At 34.8% G+C, this 17287-nt stretch overlaps 1 protein-coding gene across 17 annotated transcripts in view; it reads left to right on the top strand.

The window, feature by feature from the left end:
• The window catches only part of LOC111415269 (uncharacterized), a 121768-nt gene that overhangs the window by 87693 nt on the left and 16788 nt on the right, over positions 1-17287 (top strand). The window contains exon 1 of one of the 17 annotated variants that reach the window (XM_023046861.2): positions 285-416. The exons of 10 other annotated variants lie outside the window; for them this stretch is intronic. In XM_023046861.2, the coding sequence (XP_022902629.2) occupies positions 308-416 (109 nt within the window). In that variant the 5' untranslated portion in view covers positions 285-307. Of the gene's footprint in view, positions 1-284; positions 417-4670; positions 4810-5292; positions 5456-11104; positions 11260-11702; positions 11867-12079; positions 12281-12687; positions 12910-17287 lie in introns of those variants that run through there. 6 more of the 17 variants (XM_071198026.1, XM_071198019.1, XM_071198025.1 and 3 more) reach the window with 6 other exon arrangements.

Here is a 17287-nt window from a genome sequence, read left to right as displayed (position 1 = left end):
ATTTTTTAAAAACTTGCGGAATCATGAAATTTGGAGTAACTATAATAAAGAGTGATTTTGTGTGTCCGAAAAGATAAGAAATATTGTTCGCTTATCAAGTCACATTGGTATTATATTTCAAATTAATAAATTTCGAAACCATCAAAACAACTATCGGCTAAACTTATTTTGATTAAGCAAAAACTTTATCTAACAAAACCAGGAAATTATCAATAATATTATTTGTAGCTTGATCTAAAGTGTTTTGATTTAGTTTATCTTAATCTTATAAACTAGTAGTCACGTTTGTTAAGGAATCAAATTAATAATGCCTTATCCAGTTATTGTTATATGTGGTGCAGCTGTTCTTGCTACTTTTCTTATTGAAATATTTAGACAAATTTGCTTAAAACGAAAGAGTGGAGGTTCAAATCGCAGTAAGTAACACAATAATTTATTATACGGTTAAATAACACATTCATTATCTTAAGGAGAAAGAAAATTTAATTACTTTAAATAAACAGAAAATTTAACCAATTTTAACTAATTTTGGGGTTATTTAATTTGGGTTATAAATAAAGTTTAGATCATTTTAAACTTTGTCATTAGTAATTTTTGAATTGAATTAATGTTATTACTAATATTTCTGCATACTAAGTGTTACCAATTAATCTTAAGCGACTTATCTTAATGGTTTTAACTACATCGAGATCCGCGTAAATCCGATATAGCTTAAAATTATATCTTGTACGCCACTGGCCCTGTTCGATCATGGGTCCACACCTCTGCGTTCCCAAGTGAGCACCGGCCTAACTAGGCTTCATATTGAATAAAACCCGGTGAAACAATTAAAGTAGAAAGGGGTGTCTACCAGGGTGACTGCTTGAGTCTGTTGTTGTTTACTTTCCTGACGGCGGGAATAATAAATAAGATCAAGACGAATCCCAAAATTATTGGTGCATCTCGCGGAAGAACGACAATAATAGCGTACATGGACGATATCAAGTGCCACACAAGATAGAGTCTCCGCGCTAATTAAAGACGGGACAGCAGAGTTAGGCATGGAGTTGAACGTTAGGAAGTCGGCCAAGTACGCAGATAACCAGAAAACTGATGAAGTCCAACTAGAAGAAGACTTGACTTTCATACCCTATATCAGGAAAAGTTACAAATATCTGGGAATCGAACAGACAGGGCGAGACTCGCAAGGGAATTACGATAAGATCAAGGCCAAGATCGAAGAGAAAACCAACGACATAATGAGTTCAGGACTGACAACGATCCAAAAGAAGAAGGCCTTCAATACGACTGTAATCCTCATGGCGGTTTATATGATAGGCAACCTGTGTCCCAAAGAGAGTGTGACAACTACCCTAATGAAATGTAAGATTATCGATGATAACATCAGGCAGATCGCAGTTAGAAATTTGATCAAGTCGAGTACCACGTCCAACGAAAGGTTTTATCTTGCTGAGACCTTGGCCGGAATGGGTTTCATATCACTCAAGGTAGAAACCATGACCCAATATATACGAAGGTACTGGTACCTGCGATCCTGCCCAGAATTAAAAACCACATACGAGATGATCAGAAAGCTTAACATATCTAAGAGAAGAACCCCGATTAGTGACTACAACCACGTGCAGAGAAAGTTCGGCATGCAAGGACGACATCAAAAGACTTAGAGAAGTCGTGCTGGGGAAGAGAACGGATAGGTGGACCGCCAAGATGTATTACCCCAAGTTGGTCATCAAGCATCAAAAGGTAATCACGTTCCCCGGGTTGAGATCGAGGTTCCTGGATTCGAGGAAGCTTCAACTGATTGTAGCAGCGTCAGAAGAGACATTCCTACACTCCGAGGCACGATATGGTTGTTTACTGGACTTTAAAAACGATACTAGAGGCGACGGAAGCAACAGAAGAGGGATGGAAAAAGTTACGGTTTGGAAGTGGGGCGATGAATTTTGATTTCACTTCAACTACGGGGAAACGCATTTTGATAAACCGAACCCGTCTTCACCCCGAGGAAGTTACACCACAACAAACCAGATATACTGGTGAAAGTTGGAGAACCAACAATTAAGATATATATCTTCGAAATTTCAGTTCCCCATCTACAGAATTACGAGGTGCAAGAAAAAATTAAAATAATAAAATACACGAAGAAGACGACATCGACCATAAAAATTGCGATGCGATTGGCAGAAACCTGAACCTCACTCACGAACTGAGCCTAGAACACAAATGCCCAGTGGAGCTTGGGGTTTTCCTGGTTGGTACCAATGGGGAAATACTGGTAAATGAAACACACAAAAAGTTTACCAAATTATTAGAAGAATTACGCCTGTCCATAACCTGTTAACCTGAGCGGCCTACAGCGTGATGACATCGTCAGCGGGGCTGTTAATGAAGCATATGGGGAAGTAAGGTCCGTGAGGGATCCCAGAGAATTGGAGTTTGGAACATTGAATTTGTACATGTACAGTGCCGGCGCTAGCAAATGAAGCGCCAGGGTGCGGGAACCGGAGTGGCGCCCCCCACCAAGCATTTTGGGCGGAATGTGGGGGGGGCAAAATGCGGGGGAAAAATTAAAAATTCATTTTAATTTAAAAAAATTTAAAAATGCATTTTAATTAAAAGAAAAATATATAATCAAAGAAATATAAATAAACTTAAAAAAGACTGAAATAATCATAACCCATACTTCAGCAAAAATTTAAGAATTATACTGGTGAAAAACCAAACTTAAGGGAATAGTCGGGAATACTCTGGTTAGAAGGTTAATTTGCAAGAAAAAATCTGAAATTGCAATAGCTATAAACTAGACTTCAGCAAAAAACAGGAATTACATTGTTCAAAGTCCACAAGTCTGAAATTACTGTTCAGAGAAAACAAAAAATTGATTATAAACCAAACATGATTTTTCATGGCAATACTTATGTGTTCAATAAAAGAATGCGAAGAATATGAGCAAGAAACCAATGGACTTGTCTTGTTATTGCACAGGACAGGAAATCACCAATACGGAAACTTTACCAATGCAGAATAAGCACAAAAGCAAAGTAACAGCTGCAGAAATGAGGTATCGGGTGGTACAAGATCCGTATAGATAATAAGAGGCTCCCAAAAAGATGATGATAGACACCCAGAAAGAAGTTGCTGTCAGTATCAAGAACAAAACATACATAACGTTGGCAGAAGACTAGATACTGCTTCTAAAAAACTAAATACTGCTTCCTGAAGACTAGATACTGCCGACAGGTCGAAATATAGCGTCTGGAACACTAAATACTGCTTTCTAAAGACTAAAATTGCTTTGTGGAGACTAAATACTGCTTTCTGAAGACTAGATACTTCCGACAGGTCTAGATTCAGCGCCTGGAACACTAAATACTGCCTTCTAAAGACTAAAATTGCTTTGTGGAGACTAAATACTGCTTTCTGAAGACTAGCTACTGCTGACAGGTCTAAATACTGCAAAAGAAAGATAAAATATTTTGGAGAAAACATACATAACTTTGGCAGAAGACTAGATACTGCTTCTAGAAGACTACATACTGCCGACAGGTCTGAACACAGCGTCTGGAACACTAAATACTGCTTTCTAAAGACTAAAATTGCTTTGTGGAGACTAAAGACTACTTTCTGAAGACTAGCTACTGCTGACAGGTCTAAATACTGCAAAACAAAGATAAGATATTGTTGGAGAAAACATTAAAAAGGCGCCGGCGCCCCCTTTTAGGTGGCGCCCGGGTGCAGTGCACCCCTTGCGCCCCCCGGTAGCGCCGCCTCTGTACATGTATATAAATAAAAAATTTGTATATAGTTAGCTTTGTCCTGCGGATGAGGGCTCGTGAGAACAAGTGTCTTTAAAGACCATAAAGACATCTGTTTGCAATTGGAATTGCGTCGTCTGATTTCATCGCTGCATTTATTGGTAGTGTTCACGAGATGATCCAAGGTACACAAAGCTATCAAGTTGGTCCAAGACGTATTCGCCAAACTGAATTAATGGCAATGGGTTACTTGAAAGGTCTCTAGTGGCAACCATGTATGTACTCTATTTTCTCCTGCTTATCAGTCAAGCCAAATTTAGAGATCGCGGTGCATAAAGTGTCCTCACGTTCCATGTACATAACTTAAAATCGTTTACCATATTCAGGTTGCAGGTTCGTTTTCCTTTAGACAGTCTGGATTTTTCTTTTTACGCTTTCGTAACAATATTGGTTTTACAGAAGGGGGAGTTGCCCCCTTGCTAACCCCCTGATTTTGAAGAGCCATTTCTTCCGCTCTCGTCAGCCCTGAGTCTGTTTCTTACCGGCATTAGTTACCACGGTCTTCCATTGGGTTGCTCAGGTTACCGGGAAGCACCAACGCGGAGGTGAGAGTCGAAATTGAGGAGAGGCTAAATGACACACACAGAATACAGTGCCATATACTGCGCTTCACTACCCCGTTTTACCCCGATACGAAACGTGAATTTTGCCGATGTAAGACAATTTATTTCTTTCTAGATCTTGTACTCGTTTTAGACTAATATTTAATATGATATGTAATCTAAGAGTATTTCAATCCGACTTGATCGATACTTGTCACACAAATTTACATTGACTCGTTTTTTTAAAATAATCTTATCTTTTGTGTAAAGATAAATTGAATGTTTCTGAAATTTGAAATGTGAAAGACGTAATAATATATCCACAGGCAATACAATTAAAATGTCGATAGCTGTTATTATAACCGCTATTGTAGTGTCGACAATTTTAAGTTTTATATCCGGGTATATGTGGATGAAAGGTCACCTAAAACGTAACAGACGTCAACCTACATGTAAGTTTAAAATGATTATTCATAGATGTATACAATATTTACAACTAAATGTCCTTATTGATAATTAATATACCTGGATATATTTAGGGAAAAAACACAAAGCTACCAGAATCTTTGCTGAGTGTTACATCAAAATAGATTTGAAATTGAAGCTTTTTTAATTTCATGTCATTGATGAATTTTGATGTCACATTAAAATGCGAGAGAGTTCAGTGGGGACCACTTCAAATTTATTTCGGTTGTTTTCAAAAACAAACTGAAGATGTTTTTTATAATTAAATTGTGAATATTTTAAATTAATAATTTGTTTATAAACCACAGTAATTCCAAATACACTATTTAAGTGCAAGCTTAAATTTAACTGTAATAATCTTATCACCACATCTTATCATTTGTTATCCAAAACATGTTATTTACTATACATGTCTATTATCAATAACTATCCAGTTAAGGAAGATGTTGCTTTTCTTTAAAATTCATTTCAAATTGAGATGTAAAATGGAATCCTCTATTCTAGTTATTATAGTAATTTCGCTTGTGGTTAGCGCTATTTGTTTAATATTAGCTTTATGTCTTATAAAAAGTATACATAGAAACAATGTTGATGGAATATCTACAATACACGATCTTCCAGTTGCCTTTACAAGTAAGTTTATTTTAACATTTTATTGATTTAAAGTAAAAGAAAATAAATGTTTCTTTATGTTATCTATATTACATCACTTCGTCATGATTATTTACTTATTATCCAGGATATGCGCCTTCTTCCTATACTTCTTCTGCCCCGTATCATCCCTTGAGTAATAGTTTGTAAAAATGAGTATTTCTCCCCCGTGTCACGTGACCAAGATAACGCAGTTTTCAAATTATAATGTGACAATTTATCTTTTTTTTCCCGTCTTCCTAATATGTATCTTCGTTTGTTGTTCTCACCCAGGGATGGTTTCAGTGGTGTATACCGTGCTGTAAAGGTCCGTCAAATGAATATTTAATAATTTCATTTGGAACCTCGTCGTGGTCTGAAACTATATTATTCTTCGCTGTTTTTACCGTATCTTTTTGCTTCGTTAGTGGTTTCTGTTGTCTCTCATCTTCAAACAGTTCCTGGATGTATTCCTTCCACCTGTCTAGTGTTCCCTTTGTGTCTGGGATTATCTCACTATCCTTGTAAAATATTGCTTCTGTTTTCTCTTTTAATCCCTGTTAATTCCTTAATCTTTTCATGTAGATTGAAGTCATTTCCATACTTTTTCCCTGTGCCATTCTTCTTTGGATACTCGTATTTTCCTTCTGTATATTCTAATATACGCTGTCATCTTTGTTTTTGTACGCTCTTCGGTTTTCCATCAATTGCAAAATTTCTTCAGTCATCCATCACTTCATACTCTTCCTTCTCGCATGTTTCCAATAGTTTTCTTGTCGGAACCATTATTGCATTTGTGATTGCCTTCCATTTTCTGTTTTTGTTCTGGCCTAAAGTAACTCTACTCAATTCTTCGTTTATTATTTCTATTATATGTTGATTTATTACTGGGTTCTTCAATTGTGATAGTTGCAGCTGCCTTTTGTAAAACAGTATAATTGCCCTAGCAGGCGCTCATTAAATGCAACTGCTTCTTCGTAAATACATCAATTAAATGTGGTTTGATTCCATAATGTAAGGTCATTTTAAACTAAATTGTTCTAAAATATAGAAATGTCTCAACTTAAACTTATTTTTATTCATGTCTCAATCCGAACTAATAGTCAATTTAAGAATATATCAATCCGACTTGATAGTTGTGCTGTATTAAAGTAAAACTAGAACTAACACTAGACTTACAACTAGAAACTTTCGGGTTAAGCCGTGAAACAAATTCGGTTAAAATTTGACAATAAATACATGAAAAGGTAAAATAACTAATTAGTGTCTAATTATCAACTAAGTTGTTTTTCGAAAGAAAGAAGTCAAATCCGGGTGGAGAAGGCTTCGTTAAGTTCACTAGCATCTTCCATGTACGGCTGAGTTCCCAACCATCTTCTCTATTCATGTTATTCCCATGTCGATGAATCTCTACCGCCTCTCTCGTCAATCTTTGGAGGTAATGTCCGTTTCTTGCTAGCACTTTGGTTTTCTCGAACTCTATGCTGTGTCCTCCTTTGTGGCAATGCTTTGCGACTGCAGATTGTTGGATCTTCCTTAGTCGGACGTCCCTCTCGTGTTCCTTGATGCGGCACTTGATGTTACGTCCAGTTTGGCCAACGTAATATTTCCCGCAACTGCACGATAGCCGGTAGACTCCCGCTTCCTTTAATGGGGTTAGTTTGTCTTTGGCTATCGGAAGAGCGTTTTGTATTTTGCTGACCGTACCGTATCGTACTACGATATCATTCTTCTTCAGACGCCTCGCAATTCGCTCCGTCACACCTGAAACATAAGGAAGGCAGATAAAATCGGCTGGTGTTCAGTGACATGATTATTAACTGGACTATGCGTTCCGCATAGTTCCCGTGTAAAAGAGTGATGCCAATAGGTTAGGCAACCAACAGTGACGATTATAGGCAAAAGCGACCGGCTACACGGCAAGGTTAATGCTATTGCGGGGCTGATAAATGCGCAAATAAGAAACATACCCTTCTACTATGCAATTTTCTGACCTGCTGTACCTTTGTCAGTGACAAAATAACAAAGTACCTGTTTATAAACAAGTTCAAAATTTCGACGAAAATCATTTTTTTTTATAATATTTTAATAATAACTTTTTAAAACATTTTAATAATGTCATTTTAGATATTCACATGAAGCAACTTGCTCATACTTGTCTTATTATGCTATTTTAGTAAGAGCGCTTTCTTATGGCGCGGCCCGGCTTTTGCCTACAATGACAAATGTTGGTTGCATATCCTACTGGCATCACTTTATTCGGTGAACACCAAGGTTTATAGAACATAAGGTTGCCGCATTCCCTATGCCTCTGTAGTATCGATTATTACCCCGCAAATTGACGTCACTGGTTCGATACAGTCAGAATAAAAGATAGCCTATACGTGCCTATACTGTGGTACAGTCTATATAAAATATTTAAACCTCGCATCGTGTTGTGTTGTTCATAGAACCAGCTACGTCACTGACCCACCTTGCCTCTCAGAGGAGGAGAATCGGTATTGGGTAACCTTATGTTCTATAGACCTTGGGTGAACACGCAGTCCAGTTAATAACCATGTCACTGCTGGTGTCGTACTTACCGAGTCATCCTTGTTGTATAGCCGTTCTTCTGTAACACATCTTCTTCTTTCTTCGGTTCTCTTTATCGCATATCCTCTCTGTTCACTGGAATAAGGTTTGAATTACGGACCTCTTCTATTGTGGGTGGTGGTTTGATGAAGCCTGCAGATACCTATTCGTATGCATCTCTTCGTATGTATCTTCTTCCGATATACTCCCAGTTCCATGCCCCCACTGTCTTCCTAGTGACTAAAACATCCAGGAATGGCAACTGTTTTGCAGTTTCTGTTTCCATGGTAAATTTTATCATGGGGTGCTGTGAATTGAGATGGTCTAGAAATTCCTGGAGTTGCTCTTTTCCATGTTGCCAGATCACGAAAGTGTCATCGACGTAACGGAGCCATAGCTTCGGTTTCCAAAGACTCTTCTTTAACGCTTCCTTTTCAAACATCTCCATGTAAAAATTGGCTATCACAGGAGACAGAGGTGATCCCATGGCTGCCCCTTCGCATTGCTCGTATAATTCCCCCTTCCAGCTGAAGTATGTCGACGATAGGCAGTACTCCACTAGTCCTGGGACATACTTGGGCAAACCCTCCGGGATGAGTTTCTGGCGAAGACCATCCACGGCATCTTTGACTGGTACTCTGGTGAATAGAGATTCCACGTCGAAACTTACCAGCATATCCTGAGGGGCTAGCTTCATACTCCTAATTGATTCTACAAAATGTGTGGAGTCTCTGACATATGACTCTACTCTATCTGTAAAAGGAGACAGAATCTTGGAAAGGTGTTTTGCTAGCTGATAGGTGGGAGAATTTATGGCACTGACAATAGGGCGTAGTGGGACGTCTGGTTTATGGATTTTGGGTAATCCATATATCCTTGGTGGTACTGGAGCCTGTACGAATAAGCTTTTCTGTTGATCTGCTGGGATTTCTGTGAATTTTACCAGTTCTTCCATTTTCCTTACTATCTTCTCGGTTGGGTCCTTTTTTATTTTCTTAAATTCAATAATATTAAATCTATATTTTGACAACCTTATCTTAAACTGCATCATTCTCAACGATAAAAATCTTTAACCCAATTTCAATACAAGAATGTGTGGAAGTAATCTCATTACTAGAGAATGTCTCATTTTATTAGCTTTTCATTAGTTTAGTCTGATATTACACAATATTATCTCGATAGAATCATTCTAAAGTTATTTCAATGTTTCAACTTATCCTTTGTTGTCTAGCAGTGATTTTAAGGATATAAAAATATGTTTTCTTTAAACTAACTTCTCTTAACTCGTTTTTATTATTACAAAGAACTTTATTTATAAAACAATATCTTTCATAATTTTTAACATACTACAAAAACAAACAACACCTAAATCTAACAGACGATTACTTACTTCGGTCCCTTTAACTATGCAATCCAATTATCATTCATAACTATTGTTTAGGTTGCCTAATTAAGTATTTGGAATATAATTTGTTTATTTACAACAACCTTCTACTTGAAACTCCATCTCAAACTGAATCTTTCCAAACTGAAATTTTAAAAATGCTGAATTCTTTCTGATTTCTTTTTTACGGCTAAGTTGTTCATAGTTTTCTAAATTTCTTAAATGGTTTCTAAACATCATCGTCCGAGAATTATTTCACCTTTTGAGGTCAAAACCAACCACTTGTGGAGAGTGTAGATAATAAGGTTATTACACATTGTAGGAAAATATCATTTATTAAAGTTCAAAATGCGACCTCATTTCAAGCTCAGATATGCGCGATTTTTCCTGAGCATTGTCACCAAAGCGCACATATACGCGCTAGCTGCAATGTATACACATATCACTAGAACTAACACTAAACCTAGAACTAGAAACATTCGGATTTAGACGTGAGTCTCTTAAGACGACTAAACCCTAATGCTTCTAGGTCTAGTGTTAGTTCTACTTTTAGTTCAATAGAAATATACAACATCCTGCCACAGAATAATAACTGAAACTAGAACTAAGACTATCACTAGAACTAACAGTAGATCTAGAACTAGCAATATTCAGATTAGCCGTTCATCTCTCAAGACGACAAGACGAAATATACAACAACCTGACACTGAATAACAACTAACACTAGAACTAAGTACTGCTACATTCGGGTTTAGCCGTCCGTCTCTCAAGATGGACAAACCCAGATATTTCTAGTTTTGTCTTCCTAGTGACCAAAACATCCAGGTAAAGTAACTGTTTAGCATTAGCAGCTTCCAAACGGAAAACGGCAAATGGAAGCGCATGGTAAATTTGATTATGAGGTGATGCGAGTTCTGGTGGTCTAGGAAGACGCTCTTTTTCATGCGCTAAATCACAAAACTGTCATCCACGTAACGAAACCCTAGCTTTGGTTTGCACGGACTTCCTTAAAGTTTCTTCGTCAAACATCTCCATGTAGGAATTGGCGATTACCAGTGGCGAAGGTGATCCTATGGCTGTCACTTCGCATTGCTCGTACAATTCTCCCTTGCAGCTAAAATATGTCGAACCCTTCTTTACCTAAATATAAACCCTCTGGAATGAGTTTTTGGCGAAGACCATCGAGGGCATCTTTGACTGGTATTCTGGTAAATGATTCCACATCGAATCTTACTTGAGCATTTAACTTCATACTTTTGATTACTTACTTCATATACTTGTGAAAGGAAACAGAATTTTGACAAGTAGCTTCACCACCTGGTACGTTGGAGAATTTATGGCACTGACAATATCTTGTTTATGGATTTTAGATAATCCATAAATTTTTGGTGGTACTTAAGCCTGTACACAAACTAACTTCTCTGTTGTTCTACTGGAATTTCTGTAGATTTCATCTTCTTGATTTTGTTGTAGGTGGCTTAATCCAAACGGTTCATCATTTTGTCGTTGTATTCTGTATATAATAAAACGGTGTTATGGGCCCCTTAAGTTGATGGTTTAGTTAAGATGATGTTCTTGATAAATTTACATTTTAATTTTCTATAAGAACTCGAATCATTTTTTAAAAATTATCTTATCTTTTTGTGCAAAGATAAGTTGAATGATTCTGAAATTTGGTTTTAAAGATCAAGTGAAAGACGCAGTAATATCTCGATAAGTAGTACAAGTAAAATGTCGATGCCTTATTACTTAACCATTATTATAACCATTGTAGTGTTGACAATTTTAAGTCTTTTATTCTGGTGTATATGTTTTAAACGTCAATTAAAACGCAATACACATCAACCTTCATGTAAGTTTAATATTATAACTTATTATTTACAACTAATGCCCCTATGGATTATAAATCTACCTCATTGAGACAAAAATCACAAAGTTTATAGAATCTTTGTTGAGCATTAGTGAAAATTGATTTAAAATTAGCGCTTTTTTTAATTTGATTTTTCGATAGGTACTATTTCACAATAATACTCCCGATTTATTTTGAGTGTTTTCAATAACAAAGTCAAGATTTTTTATAATTAAATTATGAATATTTTAAATTAATAATTTGTTTTTAAGCCACAGTAACTTCAAAAACACTATGTAAGTACAAGCTTAAATTTACCTCTATTTATCTTATCGGTCTTATCATTTGCTATCCAAAACTAATAGATGTTATTTACTATAAATGTCTAGTATCAATAACTATCCAGTTAAGGTATTACTTCTCTTTTGAATTTCATTCAAAATGGTATCTATATCTATTCCAATTATTATAATAATTTCTCTTCTGGTTAGTGCTATTTCTTTGATATTAGCTTTGTGCCTTATAAGAAGCATGCAAAAACAAAGAAATAGTTTTGATGGAATATCAACGAGGGTCACTACAATACACGATCTTCCAGATGTCTTTATAAGTAAGTTATCTTTATTATAACCGGAAATCATCCTCAACCAAGCGTATTATTTGAACAGGATTAGGTATTATTATTGAACATAAAAAAATGTACAATAAATCCTTATTAGAAGCAATTATTTATTTAAAAAAAACTTATCTTATCGTCGTCAAATCAAGCAATATTTCAGTTTAAAAACAAGTAAACAAGAAGTCTATTGTAAATTAAATCGAACAGAAGGTTTAGTATTATTTATCGTTCATACTAGATGTGTATATAAAATGGATACGGGTTTGATAACAGTTCTCAGTGTAGTGATTAGCAGCGTCTCTTTAGCTTTGATAATTTGTCTGGTGAAAACAATAAAATCTAAAAACGATGAAACAGAACTAACGGTTTCAGTGATAAGAAGACGAACAAATAGGGTTTGTTTAAGTAAGATTTTTTTTATAATTTTCTTATAACTAACACCAGCCGTCGTCTTTAAAGACGGCTAAAGTCGAATGTTTCTAGTTCTAGGTCTAGTCGTTGATTACAAAAATATAAATATTTATTATAATTGCCTATCAACAATATCAAACGTTTCTATTAATTTAAATACTGTCATTTGTAACAGCTAGCCAACAAAAGATGGCGTTAATGCGAAAGTAGAAATTTAAATCGCGCACTTATATTGAACGGTTAATTAATTATTAAAACAATTAATTATTTATATTAATAATCTTTAATTAACCTTTGTCGTAGTCGATCACTTTCATAATCTTATCGTTAAGTGTTCATAAAAATAAATGATGTCTAATTCATTTCTTTTTGATTTATATGATGATCATTTGTGTTCACGATCGACTGTAGGAAGGTGCATGTAATTGGTTGTAAAATGTCAGACGAAACTTTTATTTATTACTGTTTAACTGGTTTGTGGATTTTTTGTGTCATAATTTTTGCCATTCTAAAGGCTTTATGTAAACGAAGTTCCGCTGAAAATGTAAATAATGTTTCCAACCAAAGCACTGAAAGATGTAGACGTAGAGGTAGACGTAGACCCACCAATCAACTACCTTTAAGTAAGTTAATATTTTTAATTCATTAACTAATTTTTAAAAAAATATGTACGGTTCATTCAATTTAGGTAATCTTATCTTTGGAAGTGTATTTATAGAATTCTATTTTAAGCATTCTTTTTTAACACGTATCTCATATAAACATATTGCGATAATTTTTGAAGTCCAAATAATTTTCTTTTGAATTGCTTTTATTGCAATTTTATTTTTCGAGTGTGTTGATCTATTGAAATAAATACAAAATGAATATTTGTGAGAATATAGAATTGTTGTTGTAGAAATGTAGAATCTTCATCGGTTTTAATCTTAAAATTTAGAGGTGATTAATTTCCTTTTATTTATCAAAAACATAAACTTATCATGTTAATAATTCGAAGAAATTCGTAGACCCTCTATGTTATCAATTTATAGATAATATCTTAAATGTGTATTTTGTGAACAACATATTTATATTAAAATTATTTGTCATCAATATATAAGTAAAAAAATTGTAAATATTTCTTTTTAAACTTAATTGCAGTGCTTCGGCATCAAGTATAAACTAAAGTTGCCATTTGCTACTATTTCAATCGGTCATCGAATATACATCTTTGTTGTCTGAGTATGTAATGTATTCTGCATGCTCTGTGCATTCTATATATCTGTTCTCTTATAAAGGGACTCAACTGCACTGCTCCTGCTGTAAGTGTTCTTGGCTATTGTATCCGTTCATCATCAAACATGAAATTTTGTCCCCGTTAAAGTTATTTTAACAAGTATTAAAATAATTTAGCATGGCTTGGATATGATAAATTGCCTCTTCGTACGCAGACTGGGAAGTGGGAACGCATTCTGATAAAGAGAGGCAGGAACGGCTTTCAGTATAGTAATCTATACCAGTTCTAACTTGCCTTGTACAAATTCCATTGTATGAGGTGAATGAGCTTCTGCGTTTCAGTTTTATCGTTATGGTAGCTAGAATTCCAAAATATGGTGTTGCAAGTGAAAACAATCTCTATATACAGGGTGATTCAGAAAACCGCTGACAGACTTCTAGGACAGATAATACATCAAAAATTAAGATGAAAAGTCTTAATATACATACATGGGGTCGCAAATGTCTCCTTAACGAGATATAGCAGGTCAAAGTTTGTTTAAAATTAAACATTATCTGCAATAAAAAGCCCTTTTTTAAATATATTTTTAACGCCACTGCTAATTTTATCAAACGGGCAGTATTTTCGTGTAAAGTGATCAATTATCTATCAATTGATCTCTACAAAACTTTGATTATAGCAACAGTTTTTGATTGGATTAACAAATTTTCTACAACCGTATTTTACTTAAAAACCATTGCTTTGATCTAAGTTTTGTAAGAGACCAATTGATAGATAATTGATCACTTTACTCGAAAATACAGCCCGTTTAACAAAATTAGCAATGGCGTCAACAATATTTTTGAAAAAGGGCTTTTTATTGCAGATAATGTTTAATTTTACACAAACTTTAACCCGCTATATCTCGTTAAGGAGGCATTTGCGACCCCATGTATATTAAGACTTTTCATCTTAATTTTTCATGTATTACTATCTACTCTAGAAGTCTGTCAGCCGTTTTTTGAATCACCCTGTATAAAAGGTTTCGCTATCAGTAAAAAGAAGAGGCACAATCTGTAGCTAAATATGTTTTCGCATGAAGCACAAAATCCCACTAATCATTAATAGCATTAGTCATACTCCTTTTATCTCTGTTAACGGAGAAGATTAAGTGATCTAGCTTATACGCGAAGCTACAGGCACTACACTTAATACCATATCAAGACAAGACTGGTGTCAACCAACATACTACCTCGGCGGCGAGCTACATCGATCTACATCAATATTCATTAAAGAACTCTGGCCTCTGTTTAGCTAGGTGGTACCAAGGCCTTTCAATGTATTGACCAGTTTTGGCTTGATATGATATCAGGTGTATAACAATCACACGAAATCATAGATTCTACTCACTAAGTTTAGCCGAGGCCTCTGTTTATTCAAGTGATGTCAAAGATGTTTCACCCTAAGTTTAGCGAAGTCTGCTTGCAATATTTCTTTTCCCCGTGGACTCATTTTCACTCCTCCACAGTTATATCTTCTTGTCCATTTGGCAGTTTCCTGAAGTGTTCTATTCATCTTTCAACGCATTACTCTCGTAGCTTTTTCAAGTTTATTTTTTATTTTGGACATATTGTTTTAGTTTATTGCGACCAGTTCATTTCTTACCCTTGTATTCACTATCGCATTTCATTAAAATTTTTTCAAATTCGTGATGTGGCATGTACTACAGACGCTTTATCGTGTTAGCAAAACATTAACACAGGTTATTGTAAAGAAATAGTCTTTGAGAGATCTGAGAACTCGGTATTCTTAGCAAAAAATATGGATCTTCTGTAAATTCCAATCCAAACATTCACATCTTTGCTGCTTCTTTATAGCCTTTAATGATGGTTGTAAATGTTTTGTTGGTTGAAATACCGTTCATTAAGGTTGTAATAATAAAACTAATCTTATCGCGTAAAATATTTATTGATTCAATTCGACTTTTTAATGTTATTCTCATTCTGATACGTATCTCAAGTTAAAGTAGTAATGGCTATTCCGTCTGTTGCTGTCGTACTTCTCGTTATTACTTTTATAATAGTACTCCTCATCGTTATAGGAGTACGTCATAATTTAAGACAGAGAAATACAAATTCTGAAGAAGAATATGATATTGAACAAAGAGAACTTTCTATTAACGTTAATTTATGTAAGTGATTTTATATAATATTATAATATAACTACATGCATATACAACAACTCGATGTTTCATCCTATCTTATCATTAAACAGATAATATTATTACAGGAAATGTTGTGAAATATCGACAGTTTGTTCTAATATTTATCGTATAACACCAAGTAGCGAGTTATTTTATCTCCTCCAATTCATAAAAAGATGTACAGTGACACAATAAAGTCTACATACAGCCCGGAAAATGCTAATATCTCAGCTCCCGAAATGTAATTCAATGAATTTTTTTAACAAAACATGTAAGAAGTCCATATTATTTCCATATTTTACAAAAAAACTATATAAGTTATTATTAATCAAGGGGAACACAAAACATAATCATATCCATAACTCAAAAAAGTCTACTCTAACAAGTAAGTATACAACTCTCTAGCGCTGAATAACAAATAAAACTAGACTAACACTAGACCCAGAACTAAAAACATTAAGTTTAGCCGTGCGTCTCTTAAAACGGCTAAACTTATTCTAGTTCTAGGTTTAGTGTTAGTTCTAGTTTTACACTAGCACTATCACTAGAACTAACACAAGACCTAGAACTAGATAATACGGGGTTAGCTGTCTTGAGCGACGTGCGGCTAAACCCGAATGTTTCTAGTTCTCGGCCTGATGTTAGTTCTACTTTTGCACTAGCGCTGTCACTAGAACTAACACAAGACCTAGAACTACAATAATTTGGGTTTAGCAATCTTGAGAGATATGCGGCTAAGCCCGAATGTTTCTAGTTCTAGGTCTAATGTTAGTTCTAGAGACAGTGGTAAGTAGCGCTAGTTAGCATAAGATATCACTATGTTGTATATTTTTATATACAACATACTCATATCTTCAGACGGACGGCCAAACCCGATAGGTTCCAGTTCTAGGTCTAGTGTTAGTTCTAGTTTTACACTAGTACTATCACTAGAACTAACACAAGACCTAGAATAATTCAAGTTTAGCAGTCTTGAGAGATGTGCGGCTAAGCTCGAATGTTTCTAATTTTAGGTCTAATGTTACTTCTATAGACAGTGGTAACTAGCGCTAGTTAGTATAAGATATCACTATGTTGTATATTTTTATTGAATGAAAACTCTAGCATAAGACCTAGAACTAGAATAATTCGGGCTTAGCCGTCTTGAGAGACGTGTGCGACTAAATCTACTACTGTAGCCTTCACTTCGTAGCACAAGTCGAACTGTTTCGACTTTGTATTAAAATAATATAGACTTCTAATATCCTTCGTTTAAAAAATTTATTGAATTTCATTTCAGGAGCTGAGATATTATCATTTTCTGGGGTGTATGTAGACTTTATTGTATCACGGTATAGTTCAGTTCTTGTTATGGTGATCGTGGTATTAATACCATTTTTCATGTTAAGTTTTGTTTCGGCCGTTTACAAACGATCGACAAGAAATCTACTAAAGGCGAATAAAATAAACTTTCATGAAAAAATAATGTTTATGCTTTATAAACATTACTATGTTTAACAAATTAATTTATAATATATTTATATCTATAATATAAAATAAAAAGGATTAATTCAAAAATCATCCTCTTTATCATCTTCGTTTGTTTGGCTTTTGAAACACTCCA

The sequence above is a fragment of the Onthophagus taurus genome, chromosome 7 (assembly GCF_036711975.1).
Source record: "Onthophagus taurus isolate NC chromosome 7, IU_Otau_3.0, whole genome shotgun sequence".
NCBI lineage: Eukaryota > Metazoa > Arthropoda > Insecta > Coleoptera > Scarabaeidae > Onthophagus > Onthophagus taurus.
This window is presented reverse-complemented; position numbering and strand designations above follow the sequence as displayed.